The following is a 16874-nucleotide window of genomic DNA, read 5'->3' as shown; positions in this document are numbered from 1 at the left end:
TTAAAGATTTATTTATTTATTAGAGAGAGCACACAGGGGCGGAGGGAGGGGAGAGGGAGAAGAGAGAATCTCAGGCAGACTCCCTGCTGAGTGCAGAGCCCAATGCAGGGCTCAGTCTCACAACCCTGAGATCATGACCTGAGCTGAAATCGAGAGTTGATTGCTTAACCGACTGAGCCACCCGGGTGCCCCTTGCCCATTTTTTAATCAGGTTGTTTGTTATTGAGTTTTAAGAATTCTTTGTATATTTTGGATAACAGGCCTCCATTAGATGTCTTTTACAAATATTTTCTCCCATTTTGTGGCTTATCATCTCATTCTGTTGACTTTTTTTTTCTGATTTTCTCCCTTAAACATTTACATGTAGAACATACCATGTAATATTATACCACATAATATGGTTTTATCTCTTGAGTGACTACTGAGTGTCAGAAAAATATTCAAAAGGAAACAGAGGAAATAGTCTGAGTCCACAGCCCACTCCAGTTTTGAACGAATAGAAGAAATCATTGAAGTGAAACATCAATTTTTTCACCAAAAAAAAAGTCTGTGTTTACTCATGGTACATATTCTTGTAAGCACTGACACTCATAGTAAGTGATTTCTTAAGCTAAGTGATATAATATGCCAGAATTATAATGTCAGTACAACTAAATATATTGATTAATAAAGTATTCTGCATTTTAGTAAAATACCATAAAAATCTAGTCAGTTTCATCTCTTGCTGCAGTTGATTCTTGTTTCTTAATTACCATAAATAAATACCTTCTTTTAAAACAAACAACCCCATTTTTTAGATGAACAAACAGGTATAGGAAAGCAAAATAACTTGCTAATACAGACACCCATTAGCAGTACAAGTGGGAGTCGAACCTGGATGTCAGATATCATCCCATCCTGATATTTGTTCCACCGAACTACCAACAGCCAATCTGTGCCTTTGCCGACAGAAATATCTGCGTAAACACTTAGCAAATAACACAGCCATGGGAATGGCTGTTGTAGTTTCATGCTGGAGAACACCCATACACAGAGTGACGGACTGATAGACATCTTTGCCGTCAAGTAAGCACACAATAATTTAGAAATAATGGCAAGTTACCCCTCAGTAGATATGAAATAGAGTATAAACATAAGCAATATCAAGTGATAGAGTTGAATGTGATTTAATCAAGGAAAAACACCATAGGGGGTGCCTGGGTCGCTCAGTCCTTAAGCGTCTGCCTTCAGCTCAGGTCATGATCCAGGGTCCTGGGATTGAGTCCCGCATCGGGCTCCCTGCTCAGCAGGAAGCCTGCTTCTCCCCCTGCTTGTGCTCTCTCTTTCAAATAAATAAAATCTTTTTTAAACAAGAAAAAAAAGAAAAACACCTTAGAATTGAATTTTATTCGGGACTCCAGAGGAAAAGCAGTAATTGTCAGAGTGAATAATTAGAATGTTTAAAAACAGCATAACCAGAATGGATTGGAGATAGACTTAACTACATCAAAATTACTGGGATCTTCAAGTTATAATTTTATCATTGGTCTAAGCAATACCTGTTTTAGTTGGATAAAGGGTTTCTGGACCATTTTAAGGTAGAGTAACAAATGATTATTTTGCTAATGGCAAATGAACAAGTCTTATATTCACCAACATTGAACTAATCTTTGATGGGCTATAGTCCATAATTATATGCTCTATAAACTTGTTCAAGGAATACCTCCTAGGCACCTGCTACCAACACATTATCACTTTAATTTATTGGATTTCAGGATGAATTTAATGAAATAGATTTATTTTAATGGCTCTAGGTTAAAGGTTGATTAGTCATTCCATATTTTGTGTGTAAACTGCAGTTGCTATGTTAGAAAGGATTTTATCCTTATTGGAAAGATATGAAAGATGCCCAGCAAAGACTCATTCAGAGGAATTCTTTTAATACCAGTGATGTGCTAAACAAAAATGGTATATTTTTAGGACTATATTGGGACACTAGGGGGATATTTAAGAGAAAGTAACTAACCCTTTTATGTTAAAGGTAGGTATATGAATGGGTAGCTAAAGAGTGTCTCAGTAAATATTTATTGGTTGGATGGACAGACAGATTGACAGACATATAAATGGATATTGAGCTTATTTGTTTGTTTAGTTCTATTTCTTTTATTTTCAGTGTTTAAAAAAATGTGCTTTGATTTCTCAATTCATAGGTCAGAGGTATCTGTACTATCAACCCATAAAATTAGACTTCAAAGATAGATCTTATCTTTTTCATCTGCCCTTTTCCCCACTATGAATACCAACTTCTTAGCCTCCTTTTCTTTTTCACCAGAGCAACCCAACCTCTGGACTTCCTATATTAGGGACTTAAGGTGGCAGTGGTGGAAACAGCAGAATGCCAGGACACTTTTCATGTCCACTTTATTCCTTGCACAACTTCCACCACCCTGTAGTTTTAAGAGATGATCAGGTGATCGAGTTTGTTTTCATTTACTCTGCATTCTATAGTTATCATGTGATGTAAAACTGGATCCTCGCCCAGAATACCATCGGTGTATATTGACTTGGCATCACCAAGAACCACTGCCTTGGGCACAGAGTACAGGTTAGTCATTCATACCAGTGGGTATTTCTATGCATATATCCTGTTAAAACACAAAACTTATGTATAACCTCCTTCCTTGGGTACACCTAATTTTGTAATTGTTCTTCATTGTCCTTTTTGAAAGATTAGATGAGATAAATTATTTCCAAACAGTACAGCATAAGAAGAAAACAAGAGTAAAAACAAATTTTTTTATTCCATGGAACCATATTTTCTAGATAAACTTTTGAAATACAGTTCTAGAATTACAGAAGATTTTTATCTATATGTTCAACCTCTAAGTCCTGAGTATAAAACTTTGGTTGTAGAAGGTACTATGACCATGCTACCCTGTAATGTGAGATTCAAGCTCAATTATAATGTGATTCTCTGTAGCCTCTACTATACCTTAGATATTGGTAAAGTTTAAGGACTGAGAAATCAATATTGATAACTCAAGAGTTCTATAGTTACCTTCTCTGGACTTTAAACTTTTATCCCCAAGTATTCTAGTCATATTTACCTAACTTTTGGTGTGTCTCCAGAGAAGCTGTATCACCCTTTAAACAAGGTCCTATCAAGTACAAACATCAGTTAACATAGTGACTGAATACATAGGCAGTGTTTCCTCCGGACCTGCATTCAAATTAGTAGGACCATAGGCAAGTTACCTAACCTCTTTTGAATCTTGTACAAATTAAATAAGGTAGTTAAGGAAATTACCCGCTGTGCTGACCGGCACTTAGTAAACACTAAAGAAATGGTAATTGTCTTTTAAAAAATAAGTTTTAAAAACCTCTCTTTTCAGACAAACATAACATTTTCGCCTGAACTGAGAAATTCTGTGGCATTTTGCATAATGCTATAAAATCCTGTTTTATTCTTTGGAGCAATAATTTCTCATGTTTATTTTCAAAGTTTAGTGAGAAAGGAGTAGGATACAGTAGCAAGGCTACCTGGAAAAGGGACAGGGAAGCCTCGTCTTCTCTCTTCCTCTCGAAGACCTGTGTTTCTGTTCGTTGGTGTTTACTTTGAAAAGAACTGTAAGGGCTCCAAATGTATGCACTGTGATGTTGCTGCTACAGTGAGATATTTCTTTCTAGGTAATCAGATGAGCAGCCGTCTGATGAGCATGCGCAGTGCGAACGGGTTGCTGATGCTACCTCCAAAGACAGAGCAGTATGTGGAGCTCCACAAGGGCGAGGTGGTGGACGTCATGGTCATTGGACGGCTATGATGGTCACCAGAGCGAGAAAGCTTTGATGCATGTCCACATATCATTGACTGTATCCTGTAATATGCAACGGCACAGCTAGTTTTTCTGATCTGGATAAAAGTTGATCTGTATAGTCAACATCTTGAACTATATTTCAAAAGAATTTAAATACACCTTTTAAAGAAAAAAACACCTAAAGATAAATCTTAACAGACAACTCTATTCTGATTATATCAAAGCAAATTTTTCCTTTCTTGCAAATTGCTTTGTGTGTTCAATGCTAGGTCTGATAGCGATAGCTTTTAGTAGACAGCAGTAGGTGCCTGCAGAACTTGTGTTTTTCTCATCTTTAAAATACAACTAATTATGCTCTTAATCAAGGCTGTCTGCTTATTTATACTAGTGTAGGCAACACTTGGATTTCCCTTCTTAGTATGCTTCATAACCGCTTTTCAGAGAGCTTTTGCTTGTTCTTTATCATGTATCTCGTGTTTATGTGCACAGTGCCAACTGAAGAGTGACTGGGTGGGGAGGCCCTGCCCTGCCTCAGGGAGAACCCTACCCCGCAGAGCATCCGGGAGGCCCCTCCCCAGTAGCCTCGAGGCACAGTACTCTTCGGCAGTAACTGGATACCTTTTATTTGAATAAACAAACTGGGGGGAAAATGCTTCCTTAAGTGCTGACAGCCTTTTTAACCAATACATTTAAAATTGTACAGAACAAAAAATAAAATCAAAGACTGATCTTGTACAGATATTAGTGTTACCAGCATTCATGTGGAAATCAAGAGCAAAGAAAAAATGTTAAACAACTCTGTACCATAACATTTTCTGTAATGATACTGAAACTTAATGAATAAAAAAAAAATCCTTGATCATTATTTAAAAATCTATTGTATTGGTCTTGTTATTAAAAAAGAGAAGATTGTCAAGCCATTTTAATGAGGTTCTGCTTGGACAAAAGGAATAGTTAAGATGATGTGGCAAGGGTAAATGGTATAAAGGTGATTGAAAACGTGTTATATCTCGGTATTTTACTACAGCATTGCAAAAATACAAATTAGAAAATACAAGAAAACCTACAATTGGTCTGGTCTTTTCAGTCATAGCTAGAGAATGGCAAGCAAATTTAGGGGGAAGAAACGATACAGAGGAAAAAACTAATTTCTTATTATAGATGCAATAAAAACAAATTTCAAACATCTACAGTTCCTTGGAATGGAGAAAAAGAGTAAGTAATGAACCAGAAAATTGCTAGTGAGTAACTGGAAGTTTTTTTTATCATGTTAGGAAGGAAGTGAGAAATGGGAAAAATCAGTGCTACATATAGAAAATATACAAACAAAATAAACTCTATCCACATGGCTCCAGTAATAAAAACTTAGAGGCACTTTCTAAGTGGTGGTAACAAGGGATATTAAATATGCTGTAGGGTATACTTAGCAAAGCAAACAACAAAAATTGGGCTACTAGTGAACAAGGTGTCAAATGATGGTGATGAATAAAGCCAAGTAGTAAACAAGAAAAATTTGATACTGATATTTGATATTTCCAGAGTTGAAAATAAAATGATCTATATTTTAAGTCTTTTATATTTTCAGTTAAAGAACATAAGGTTAATTAATAGAAATTAAATGAAAGATCATGCAAAGTGTTCTTTACCTATATTCATTGAAGAAACATTTATTAAGTATCTACTGTGTGCTTGGGTACAAGGTACATCATACTACCGTTTAAAAGATGTATAGGGATAACAGCTGACATTATACTCCATCAAGGGAAATGACAAAAATGTACAAATAACTATAATATTTAATATGCATGATATTTGATAATACATGGTAGAGTGTATAGAATGTGATAAATGCTATAATTCAGATTTAAAGAGTTGGAAGAGTTCAAGTGAGAACTTCCTACAAGGTAAGATTTCAAGGGGCAAGATGGGATTTTGGTGGCTCTTGAAGGAAGAGTAGAATTTTAACGACGATGATGATGATGCAGGAGGAAGGGTATTCCAGAAACAGAGGATTATGGACAATTAAAAATAATTATTTTTATTATGGAATGTAAGATCCACATGGCAAAGATTTGTTTATTTTGTTCATTGATATTACCCCCAGGTCCTTTGAAGAGTTCCTGACAGATATACATATGTATAGGCATCAGTAAATATTTGTTCAGTGAAACAGATAGTATAGAGCTTATTATATGCCAGGTGCTTTTTTTTTTTTTTTTCATGAGAGAGAGAATCCCAAGTAGACTCCACTCTCAGCACGGAGCCCAATGCGGTGCTTAATCTCATGACCCCAAGATCATGACCTGAGTGGATATCAAGAGTCAGACACTTAACCAACTGAGCCACCCAGGCACCTCTATGCCAGGCACTTTCTAAGCACTTTTCATATGTTTAATTTTCACAACAACAATAATAGGGTTGTTATTTTTATATTACAGATGAGGAAACTGAGGCACAGAGAAATTAAGAAAATTGTCCATGGTCACACAGCTAGTTAGAGAAGGAACCAGGATTCACACTTAACAATCTGGCTTTAGAGTCCATACTCTTAAACATCAAACTACAGAAACAGAAAACTGATATATTTGTAAGACCAAAAAATACATTACATGTTTGAGGCCCAAAGTAAGAAGTTCTTAAACGCCAGGTTAAGAAGTCTAGATTTATTCTAGAGATATAAAACTGTTTAGAGACTCCTGATCAGGGAAGTGTTAGTATCAGAACTGTCTTTTTAGGAAAAGGTCTGGCAGCACCAAGGAGGATGGATTGGCCTAGAGGGAACTGGAGTGAGACACCAGGTAGGAAGTGATCCGGTGCTGCCTCTGGGGGGGTGATGACAGCCTTCACATTAGTGGTGCAAGTGATGGTGGCGGAAAGATCATGACAGATGAATGTGCCTCTGGACATAAAGAATGGAAAGAGTTTTATGACTGATTTCAAATTCTGAAATGGAAGGTATTGGAGTAAGAGATGAATCAAACTCTTTGGCCTTAGCTGACAGAGAAAATGTTAAACCATTAGCAAGAAATGAATTTTGTGGAGGAGATGATGGGTTTGGATAGGTGTTTGAGATGCCAGAGGAATACTAAGGTAGATATGTCCTGTTGGCATTTAAAAGTGTAGGTTAGGATTTCACAAAAGAGATACTGGCTGGATATAACCTTGGGGATCATTCACATGGTAGTGATATTTAAAATATAAGGGTGGATGGGAAAGATTAATAGGAGAAGAGGACAGGGCCTTGGGGAGCACCTTATTTTGAAGTGTTGGAGAAAAAAGATCATGAATAGAATGAAAGAAAAAGACGTTTGTGGAAAAGAAACCAAGTAATTAAATGTCCCCAAACCAAGGAGAGTTTCCAGAAGGAAGGGTAATCAACCACAAAAAAAAAAAAAGTCAAGCATGAAGGCTCAAAATGATTTGCTGACTAGGCAATCATTTGTGAGCTGCAAGAGTGCAATTTCAATAGTGGGTTGAGGGCAAAAGCCAGGTTGCAAAATAGAGTTGAATATAGATTATTTGGAACTTGTACATGAGAAAAGATAGATACAGGATGGTAGCTTAAACTGATAACAAGGTGGAAGAAAGATTTTTATCTGTGAGTTTTGAGAAAGAAGGAAAACAGTAGTGGGCATATTAAAAATGCAAGAGTAAGGTGCCAGATGGAAAAAGAAGATAAAGGAAGGGCTGGATTTAAGGATATGCTGGGGGCCTAATTAACCTAGAGAAGAAATGGAACATTTTTTCCTTCTGAGTTAGAAAAGAGATAAAAAAATATGAATACATCTGAAGTAGATACAAGGGAAATTTAAGATTCAATGAAATGGTTCTACTTGGCACAATGGAAGTTGATGCCATTTAATCTATTTGCATTTATTTGACCTAGTTATTTTAGAATTACACATATATGATATATTACAATTTTTTGTCTTAGTTGATACTTAAGTAAAAGACTATAGATGAAACCTTCAGATTCTTGCTTCTAACTATGTGAAAGTCAAGCAGTTCCTTTTTAACCTACTTTTTTGGTTCTGTGTTTTAGTTGTTTCAAACCATATCACACAATGAGAAAAAGAACAAAAGCAGAGTAAGTGTGCCAAGTAAATGCTATTAAATGATGTTGTATGTTACAAGTGGATTCTTTGGATGGGTTTCATTTTTAAAATTATTTGCTAATTAACAAAACTTTGTGGATCTAACCCACAACCAACTCTTGATCTTCATGAAACTCTACATAACAAGGTAAGTCTTTATTATTCCCAAATATAGAAAGTGGACATTTGTGTAAATACAGGATTCAAAGCAAATAAACTATGTGTCTTGTTATTCCAGTGATGATGGATCTAAGTTAAATAATGCATTGCATTCTAACATGCTTATAAGAAGTATTAAGCTGCACTCTATAACAGAGAATTACATTTTTACAATGTTCATCAATAACTTGGCCTAGAGCCAAAAGGTTAAAGAATTGTTCAACTTGGGCCATTTTCTATGGTCAGCTACCAATATGTCTCATGAAGTATTTTTGCAATAACTCAATAATTTATTTAACAAGCATTTATTAAGTCCCTACAGTATGCAGGCTCCATGCTGGGCACTGAGGTTACAGTGATGAATGAGACAAAGACTCTGATATCCAAGTGGAGGATATAGATTTTGAGAAAAAAAATTATTTGAAATATAGATTATGAAAAGTCTATGAAGAAAATCCAGTGATATATTAGAGAGTAACTGAGTGGAGGCCTAGATCATATTAAGTTGTTGTGTCAGGGTGCAGCCATTAATAAAAAAGACTTGAGTCAGGGTGCATCCATTAATAAAAAAGACTATTGAGACTTCACTGTACGAATAAGTTAAATAAGTGTTAGAGACCTGGAAAAGCACGAAGGAAACATTAAGATGTCAGAGGAATAACTACAGGAAGCAACTATCACAGCTGGGTCTGGGAGGCAGGAGGAAGAGTAATCAGAATCTAGACGTTCAGAGGTCAGACCCTTTGGAGCTAGGACTCAACCCGTTAAGGAGAAGGCACTGCCCAGCTGCTAATTCTGAGTGGGAAAAAAAAAAAAAAATGGAGGCTAGAACCAGTTGCTGTTTCCAGGGCAACACTGACAGAAACACAAAGGGAACAGGAAGAAGCACAAGTTCCTTCTTCCCTCCCTATGCTTTCCAAGCTCCCTGTAGTCTAATGCAACTTATCGTTGAACGTAACAGGAAGCCAGCTGGTGAAAGACACCGTTTGCAGAGTTCCAGCCCCAGCACCACCATGCAGAACACAATGGTGGATTTAGAGCTGAGAGACAATCACTAGTAAAATGATGGAGAAGGGGTCTCTAAGCAGGTGACCTCTGAGCTCAGATCTAAAGAATGAAAATAAGCCCCACATGTTAAGAACTGAGAAAAGAGCATTTCAGACAGAGGAAAGGGCTTAAAGAATACAACGTCAGAAAGGACACAGAGTATGATGAGCAATAGGGGTACAGTCTGAGATAGTTAGAACTGAAGCCAAGATGGAGCCAGATCATGCTCACAAATGTGCAGGCTCTTGGGTGTAATACTAAATACATACACACCTTATGATATATGCCAAATCTGCTAAGAACATTGGGAAGGCACTAAAGGTTTAAGAAAAAAGTCTATTATTTGCTAAATACCCATTGAGTACAAGGCACCATGCTAGACAAGGATTCTTGGAAACAAGGAACTCATTCTCTTTGCATTAGACACTCCTACAAGGAGTACACAGACCTGTTCCTCTGTAGGCATTTTGTTTTCTGGTCTACCCAGTTTCCGAAACCAGAAACCTCTGAGTCATTCTTTCTTCTCACTCCCCACATCCAATTAGTCACCAAATTCTGTCAACTCTACCAATAGTTACTAAATAACCTTCTCCTTTCTATTCTAAATGCTACTACCTTGATCTCTCCTCTGCCCCAAGAACTGCCCTCCCCAAATCCATCCTTCACACTGCTGCTAGAGTGATCAATCCAGATCACAAATCTCCTCAGGCTAAGACTTTGTTAGAAAACTACTGCAGCAGATGAGGCCCAAGCGCCCAGTTAGGGCGTTCAAAGCCATCTGGAACCTAGCCCCTCCCTCCTCCAACTCCACTGTTCCCCTCCCGCTTTATGTAACACTGGACCATTTGCAGTTACCCCTTCAAACCATGTCGTTTTAAGCCTCAACGCCTTTGCCCAAGATGGCTAATCTTTCAGGACTTAGCTTGGGCATTAACTCCTCCAGGAACCCTTCCCCAAATCTCCAAACTGGGCTAAGTGCCCCTCATCTGTGGTCCCACTTATCACTGCATCTCGTTGGAATAGTCTGCTTATATGGCCCCTCCCCCAGTTGATGGTAAGTTCCTTGAGGGCAAAGACTGTTCATCTTTGTAGCCCCAGCATGGCATGGTGCCCTGTAAATAGTAGGTACTCATAACTGAACTGACCAACAGAATTACCTTGTATAGCACTCACCAGGGAGCCAAAGACAGAACCTGACAGGAAAACTTCAGGAAAGCTTGGAACATGCAGCCAAGAGGAGCCCATGAAGGCATGAGCAAGTGGGCACATCTCATGAGGGACAAGGACAGAGGCTCATTGGTCACAGACCTCACTCTGACAGAGCACCTCATATTCGGACTTGTGCCATCATCTCCAAATGAAGTTATACATATGGTTTTATATTCTGTGCATGTTTAAAAAGAATTAATATTTTAAAGGTAAATGTTTAAAATATATCATAATTTTTATTTCCCTCTTTTGCTATTTCTTCACTTTTTAATATACCAATAGCCTTTAAAAAATGGAAGTGAGATAATACTGAAGAGTTTCATCAAGGTACGTCAGAATTAATATCAACATGGAAAAGAGGAGATCAGATTTATGCAAAAATGTTTCCTGGCCTTGAGGCAGGAAGAACAGGAACATGGCAAGTGGTGATCATGCAAGAAATATGCTGAATGAAGAATTGGATGACTAGAAATCTAGCCAATGGTTCTCATATGATGAGAGCAAGAATTTTCCATCTGACAGGGGACATTCAGGATAGAAGACAGGAAAAGGAGTGTCTAATGCAAAGATAACAGGAAACCCTTTGAGCTTGCTCACAGAGAGGCTGCCCTAGCCTATAGACTGAACCAGTTATATGCGGAGGGCTCTCACCAGACCCTGATGCCTTTAAACACTGAAGTTATACAACCACCCCTCAATTCTGCCTGCTATATATCCTATGAGTGTGGATGCCATGGTCTCTGTGACACCAACAGCTGGTCCCAAGTTAAGTTACAGTTCTTGAGGAAACAGGAATATAATCATCCTCTCAAAAACTTGCATGGTTCATGTTTATTCTGAGAAACTGAGTTTTCTCTGGGCCTTGTCAAAAGCAAGTGTTTCAGTCTAGAATGGTGGCCCAAATGAAGTAAATTCACTAAGGTAGTGGGCCCCCAGGCCTGAGTGGTCAGTTAGTATCCTCCTGTGTCCCTCTATCCTCATGAGCAGGCAAGGAGGTGGCTAGATAGATGGGAATCTGCAGCACTTGGCTAAAACACAAGGTTGAAGAGGAGGATCTGATAGGGAAGAGGAGAATCTTCTAACCATACAGAAAAGCAGAGACAAACAACCTACTCACATACAGTAGTCCCTCCTTATCCATGCGAGATGCACTCCAAGACTCCCAGTGGATGCCTAAAAACATGGGCGGTACCAAACCCTATATTAACTCTGTTTTTTCCTATACATACATACCTATGATAAAGTTTATAAATTAGGCACAGTAAGATACTAATAATAAAATAGAACTATAGCAATATACTATAATAAGAGTTATGTGAATGAGGCCTCTCTCAAAATATCTTATTAAACTGAACTCAGCCTTCTTGTGATGGATGTGAGATGACAAAATGTCTACATGATGAGAAGAAGTCAGGGGAATGACATAGGCACTGAGATGTAGTGTTAAGCTACTATTGACCTTCTGACAAATCATCAGAAGGATCATCTGCTTCCAGACCAGACCACTGGTAACTGAAGCCACAGAAAGGGAAAGAGGGACTACTGTAGCCTTAGAGAGAGAGAAGACATTCAGAGAGAGAGAATGCCATGTATTTACTAATATCATTCATTCATCCAACAAATAATCACTGAGTGCCTACTATATAGCATGTGTCCAGAATACACTAGATGCTGGAGGCAGGAAGATGCCTCTGCTCTCTAAGAATGCTACATTCTCTTGAAGCTTTTCTGTACAAAAGCTCAAAGTGACTTAAATATGTTTAAGTCTCTGAAAATTAGGATATAAGGAAATGGATAAATTATCAATTGAATGGTAAGCAATATAAAGTGTTTTCTTTCTCAGTATGAGATCTTTGCCATGGTGATTCTCCTGCTAAGTTGACTTTTCTCTCCAAGGAAGCCTCTGTAAACTTCACACCACAACCAGAACTACCACTCCTGAGCCGTCTGGGATCCCCAGGAATGCTGGCAACACTTGATCTCAGTGGCTACGTCAGGGCTGCTCTGTCCCAGCACACTTCTCTTACTTCAGAGACTATGTCAGCACATTGTGATGCAGGAGCATTAGAACAATGCCCAGAGCAGCCTGGCTTCCTGCACTTCTTTTACTAAGTGGTTAGTTGCCTGCCCGGTAGACATAAACACCTTCTGCCAAAGAAATGTGAAAAGAGTTGGAAACCTGCTATTTGGAGACCATTCTCCTAAGTAGACATCCAGGAGATCTCCAGAGATCTATTTCAGCCTCACGTCTATGTAAGTGACTGTGTGATTACTGCGATTTTGGTGAGAACCTGAGGAAGAAGGAAATGGACATTAGTTGAATGAATTCTAATAATTCAAGGGCAAAAATATCTATTTCCTTTCCATCTTTCTCTTTTCCTCCTAGTTTCATGTCTTACAAAGCAATCAAAACAAGCAGGAAACCTCAGAGACTTAAATCTGGTTACTGAATTTTTCTTAAAAATGATTTCGTTGAGAATTCGAGTTAAAATGAAAACAAATTTTCTAATTGTTTTTAAATTTTGGTTTTCCAAACCATTAGCCCAATTTTCTCTCATGAGTGAAACTTGAGTGAACTTATGGAAAGACAGTCATTTTTAATTATTCAAATGGAAGAGAAGATCTAGAATATAGGGCTTTTCTGTTCAAAGCTGAAAGGTTAGCTTGGGATCCCATGAAGGAAGTGGGGTCCACAACAGCCAAACCTTCTCAAAAGTACAACCAGAGCTGCAACATCAAATTGTGATGGACCAATCCTAAAAATATGTTTATTATGGTGTTAAGAATCTTAGAAAAAAACTAAGGAAATGCCATGCTTCAAAGTGCTGTGCAGAACCAACGTCAAAGCACAAATACCACAGAGAACAGTTTTAACAAGTAATGGGTAAACACCACCATTTAAGACCTTTTATGTAATTACAGGCAAAAAATAACACACAAGAGAAGAAAAAGACAAGAGAACGTAGGTGTTCAGAATTCTCTCAACTTTGCTGTAGGTTTGAAAAATTTTTATAACAAAATATCAGTGGGAAAAGATGCAATGGGAATGGTAAATAGCAAACAATTATAAAGAATATTTCAGGGGCATTTATAGACCTCCCCCAAATTAAGCAGTCAGAAAAGTCCCTGAAAACATTTCCATGTTGGCTTCCAGACTCCTCCCTCTCCATCCCAATTTCCATTAAACTCAAGCTGTCACCAGTTCAAAAAATTCCCAGTGACTACATTCATTCCTGGGAAACTCAAGACATCCTACCACCACCCACGGGTGAGTGTACTTCATATCCACAGTATTCTTAGCCCTAATGGGGCCTTGGTGATCTTGAAACATTACGCACATAGGGAAGTCTGGTGATGTCATGGAAAGTCTGGAGCAAAAGCTGAAGAAGTTCCACCCCTGTAATGTAAACACCTCATTGCTTCTCTCTGCTTGGTTTCCCCCTTAAACTACTGGCATTGGTTGTCTGTAATCAGATTTAATATGGAATCTCTCTACCTTTTCTTTTACTAAAAGTAGCCAACAATGCTTTTTCGAATGACAATTACAGTGTAATTCTGCAGAAAAAAAATGTAACCTTTTGTAACTATCTGCTGAATTAATCTCCATTCAGTTAAAGCTGAAAAAAAGAGAAGAGGATGGGGGGGCGGTTCCTAATTAAAAGAAATAACAAAGAATGTAAAGAATCTACTAGTGACCAGAAAAGTTGGGATCCATCTCAAATGGAATTAGATTCCTCTGTGCTCTGTAACACAGTTAAAAACGTTATACATGCTCTCAGGTACATTACTTGCTTAACTAGATGTATAAGACATTTAAGGAGCCTAGTGAAAGGCATAAATTATTGGAAAAATATAAACTGTGATTGTGAAAACTAATACACAATTCTGTTAGAACAAGTTATAACAGAAGATTCTGTGTATCTGTGAAATGAAGCTAAGTTCCCAGGGATGGCCTCTAGCAACCCTGCTTTGTTTCTCTGCTCTAATTCACATACTCATTCAAACCATATTTATTGTAATTCTATAACATATACATTCATTGACCCTTTAATGTGATTGAGCTACTTGAATACTAAAATTTACTTTTCATTTATGAGTTTTATATTGCAGACCTCTATTGTACATGTAATGTTAATAAAGCAAGATGGTATGAACTTTCACAAAGAATTTGCAGACAAGACTTGCTTTATTTTTAAAATATATTTATGTAGAATCTACAAATGTTGTGCTTTTTTTTTTTAAAGATTTTATTTATTTGACAGAGACACAACAAGAGAAGGAACACAAGCAGGGAGAGTGGGAGGGGGAGAAGCAGGCTTCCCGCGGAGCAGGGAGCCCGATGTGGGGCTCGATCCCAGGACCCTGGGATCATGACCTGAGCTGAAGGCAGACGCTTAACAACTAAGCCACCCAGGCACCCCACAAATATTGTGCTTATTAATGTGAATGACATTGTAGCAAATTTCACTTGCAATGGCTCTCTGCTTTGACTTCTCATCATAATGACTATGGTCATATCATTCTCTGGCCTGCAGTGGTCATGCAAAGAAACATAAGTGCACTATGCATTGTCTACATTTATCCTTATTTAAAAAATGTATCCACGGAAATGGTGAAAATGTTCTAAGTTAGATTATGGTGGTGGTTGCACAACTCTGTAAATACACTAAAAATCATTCAGTTATAGCCTTTATTTTTTGTTGTTGTTGTTAAAGGTTTCAGTTATTTATTTGAGACAGAGAGAGAGAGCACAGAGGGAGAGGGAGAGGGAGAAGCAGACTCCCCACTGAGTAGAGAGCCCAAGGCAGGGCTCAGTCCCAGGACAATAAGATCATGACCTGAGCTGAAGGCAGATGTTTAACTGACTGAGCCACCGAGGCACCCCCAATTATAGCCTTTAAATGAGTGAAGTTGATAATATGTAAATTATATCTTAATAAAGCTATATTAAGAACTGATCCATCGATTAAATTATTAGGAAAACAAAACTATCTGTAAAAGTCCAGCCCACACAAATTAGAATTATTTTGAATCATCAAAATTAATAACAATATCTCAGTAAGGGTTGCTGGTTGGATAAGAGGACTGGGGGGCTGTGAGCTGTCAGGCTACTCTTCCATGGTCTTCCCACAGGAAAGCCCAGCAGAGCACGGGGAACTTATCAGAGTTGAGGACCATGAATTACCTACTGCTTTTTAAGAGAAAAATCATGTCTCAAGCATCAGTTTAGCCACTGGGCACAATTAATTTTGGTACCTGTTGCAAGAGATTGTGATGTTCCAAATAGGTCCACACCATGTTTGGTAACTTCTGCTTTTAAAAATATTTAATGTTACAGGAAAATATTAATATGTATTATATATAATATGCAATATATAACTAATATACAATATTGTATATTTTATGTATTATATAAATATATATAAGTTTATAAAACTAGAAAGACACATATATACCAAAACTTTAATACTATCTGATACTGAAAGCAAATCTAGTAAACAGTTAATTCAACAGTTGATGATTCTGCTTTTGGACCTTTGACAAAATGTGTGGTGGTGTGTGTGTTTGGCCAAAATCGGTTTCACAAAACAATTCATATGTCTCAAGAACAGCGCAATCTCGGCTTATTACCAGAATAATTGGAGAGGTGGGGGCAGGGGTTGTGGTGTACAGATCGGTAATCTCAAATGACAGTTACAATAAAACTAGTTAAAATTCAGCACACATTTACCATCTCTACACATAATTCAAAAGTCTCAAAATAATTCCAGAACAAATGTTTAGAAACAAAGAACCACCACACCAGTGAAGATAAGAGATTCTGTTACATGTTTAGCTTCTTAGCTGACCTCCCCTTCATTCCAGAGTTCAAAAGGGATGAGAAGGGCAAGGCCTGATATAGCTGCAAATCCATTGACTCTCTCCCCTCCCTCTCATTTTCCGTTCCTTCTCTGTGGCCCTAAATTCACAATATTACTTGCTCCCTCAGGAGATCATTACTGATTGCTCTCTGGAGGGACTGTTCTCACATGGAAGGGGTCCTGGAGACCACATAAATGACTGTGCTGGGAAGGGGCATTCCCTAGTCCTGGTGACCTTGGAACATCCACAGATTAGCAAGAATTTGTAAACAGTAGGCATACTGCATGTTGTCACTTTCTTAGAGTGATTTTTTCAAAAATGTACACTTTATCACTCACTTCTGGATGAGCAAGAGTTGACTACTGCATTTCATCAAATCTAAGATCCATCAATTATCCATTATGTTATGGACCACAGAGAAAGAAAAAAATGCTGCTAATTACATAACTAAATGCTTTCTTATTACTTAGAAGTTTTCCCCACAATGTCTGTCATACTCTATTCTGTCATCCTCTGTGCATTTCTTAAAAGAGTGCTCCACTCCAGTCTCTGGGATCTCCTTCCAAGCCTCTGACATGCCTTCTGCAAGTTTTCTACTGGAACTTTCTTAACCACACCAGAAGGTGTCAACAAAAGGTTTTCAGGTAACTATTAGAAACACATTTTATTTTTATTCAAGTATGAATTAACATACAGTGTTATATTAGTT

The 16874-nt window shown here is 37.7% G+C and overlaps 1 protein-coding gene across 5 annotated transcripts in view; it reads left to right on the top strand.

Moving 5' to 3' along the window:
• The window catches only part of GPHN (gephyrin), a 626508-nt gene extending 621839 nt beyond the window's left edge, over nt 1-4669 (top strand). For 3 of the 5 annotated variants that reach the window (XM_034992943.1, XM_034992941.1, XM_034992938.1), the window contains 2 exons: nt 2488-2584; nt 3667-4669. In XM_034992943.1, coding sequence (XP_034848834.1) covers nt 2488-2584; nt 3667-3800 — 231 coding nt within the window. In that variant the 3' untranslated portion in view covers nt 3801-4669. The remainder of the gene's footprint in view (nt 1-2487; nt 2585-3666) is intronic. The other 2 variants (XM_034992942.1, XM_034992939.1) reach the window with 1 other exon arrangement.
• The last annotated feature ends 12205 nt before the right edge of the window (nt 4670-16874 follow it).

The sequence above is a fragment of the Mirounga leonina genome, unplaced genomic scaffold (genome assembly GCF_011800145.1).
Source record: "Mirounga leonina isolate KUSES-001 unplaced genomic scaffold, KU_Mleo_1.0 Mir_82, whole genome shotgun sequence".
Lineage (NCBI taxonomy): Eukaryota > Metazoa > Chordata > Mammalia > Carnivora > Phocidae > Mirounga > Mirounga leonina.
The sequence above is the reverse complement of the archived record's forward strand: the minus strand, read 5'-3'. Positions and strand labels throughout refer to the sequence as shown.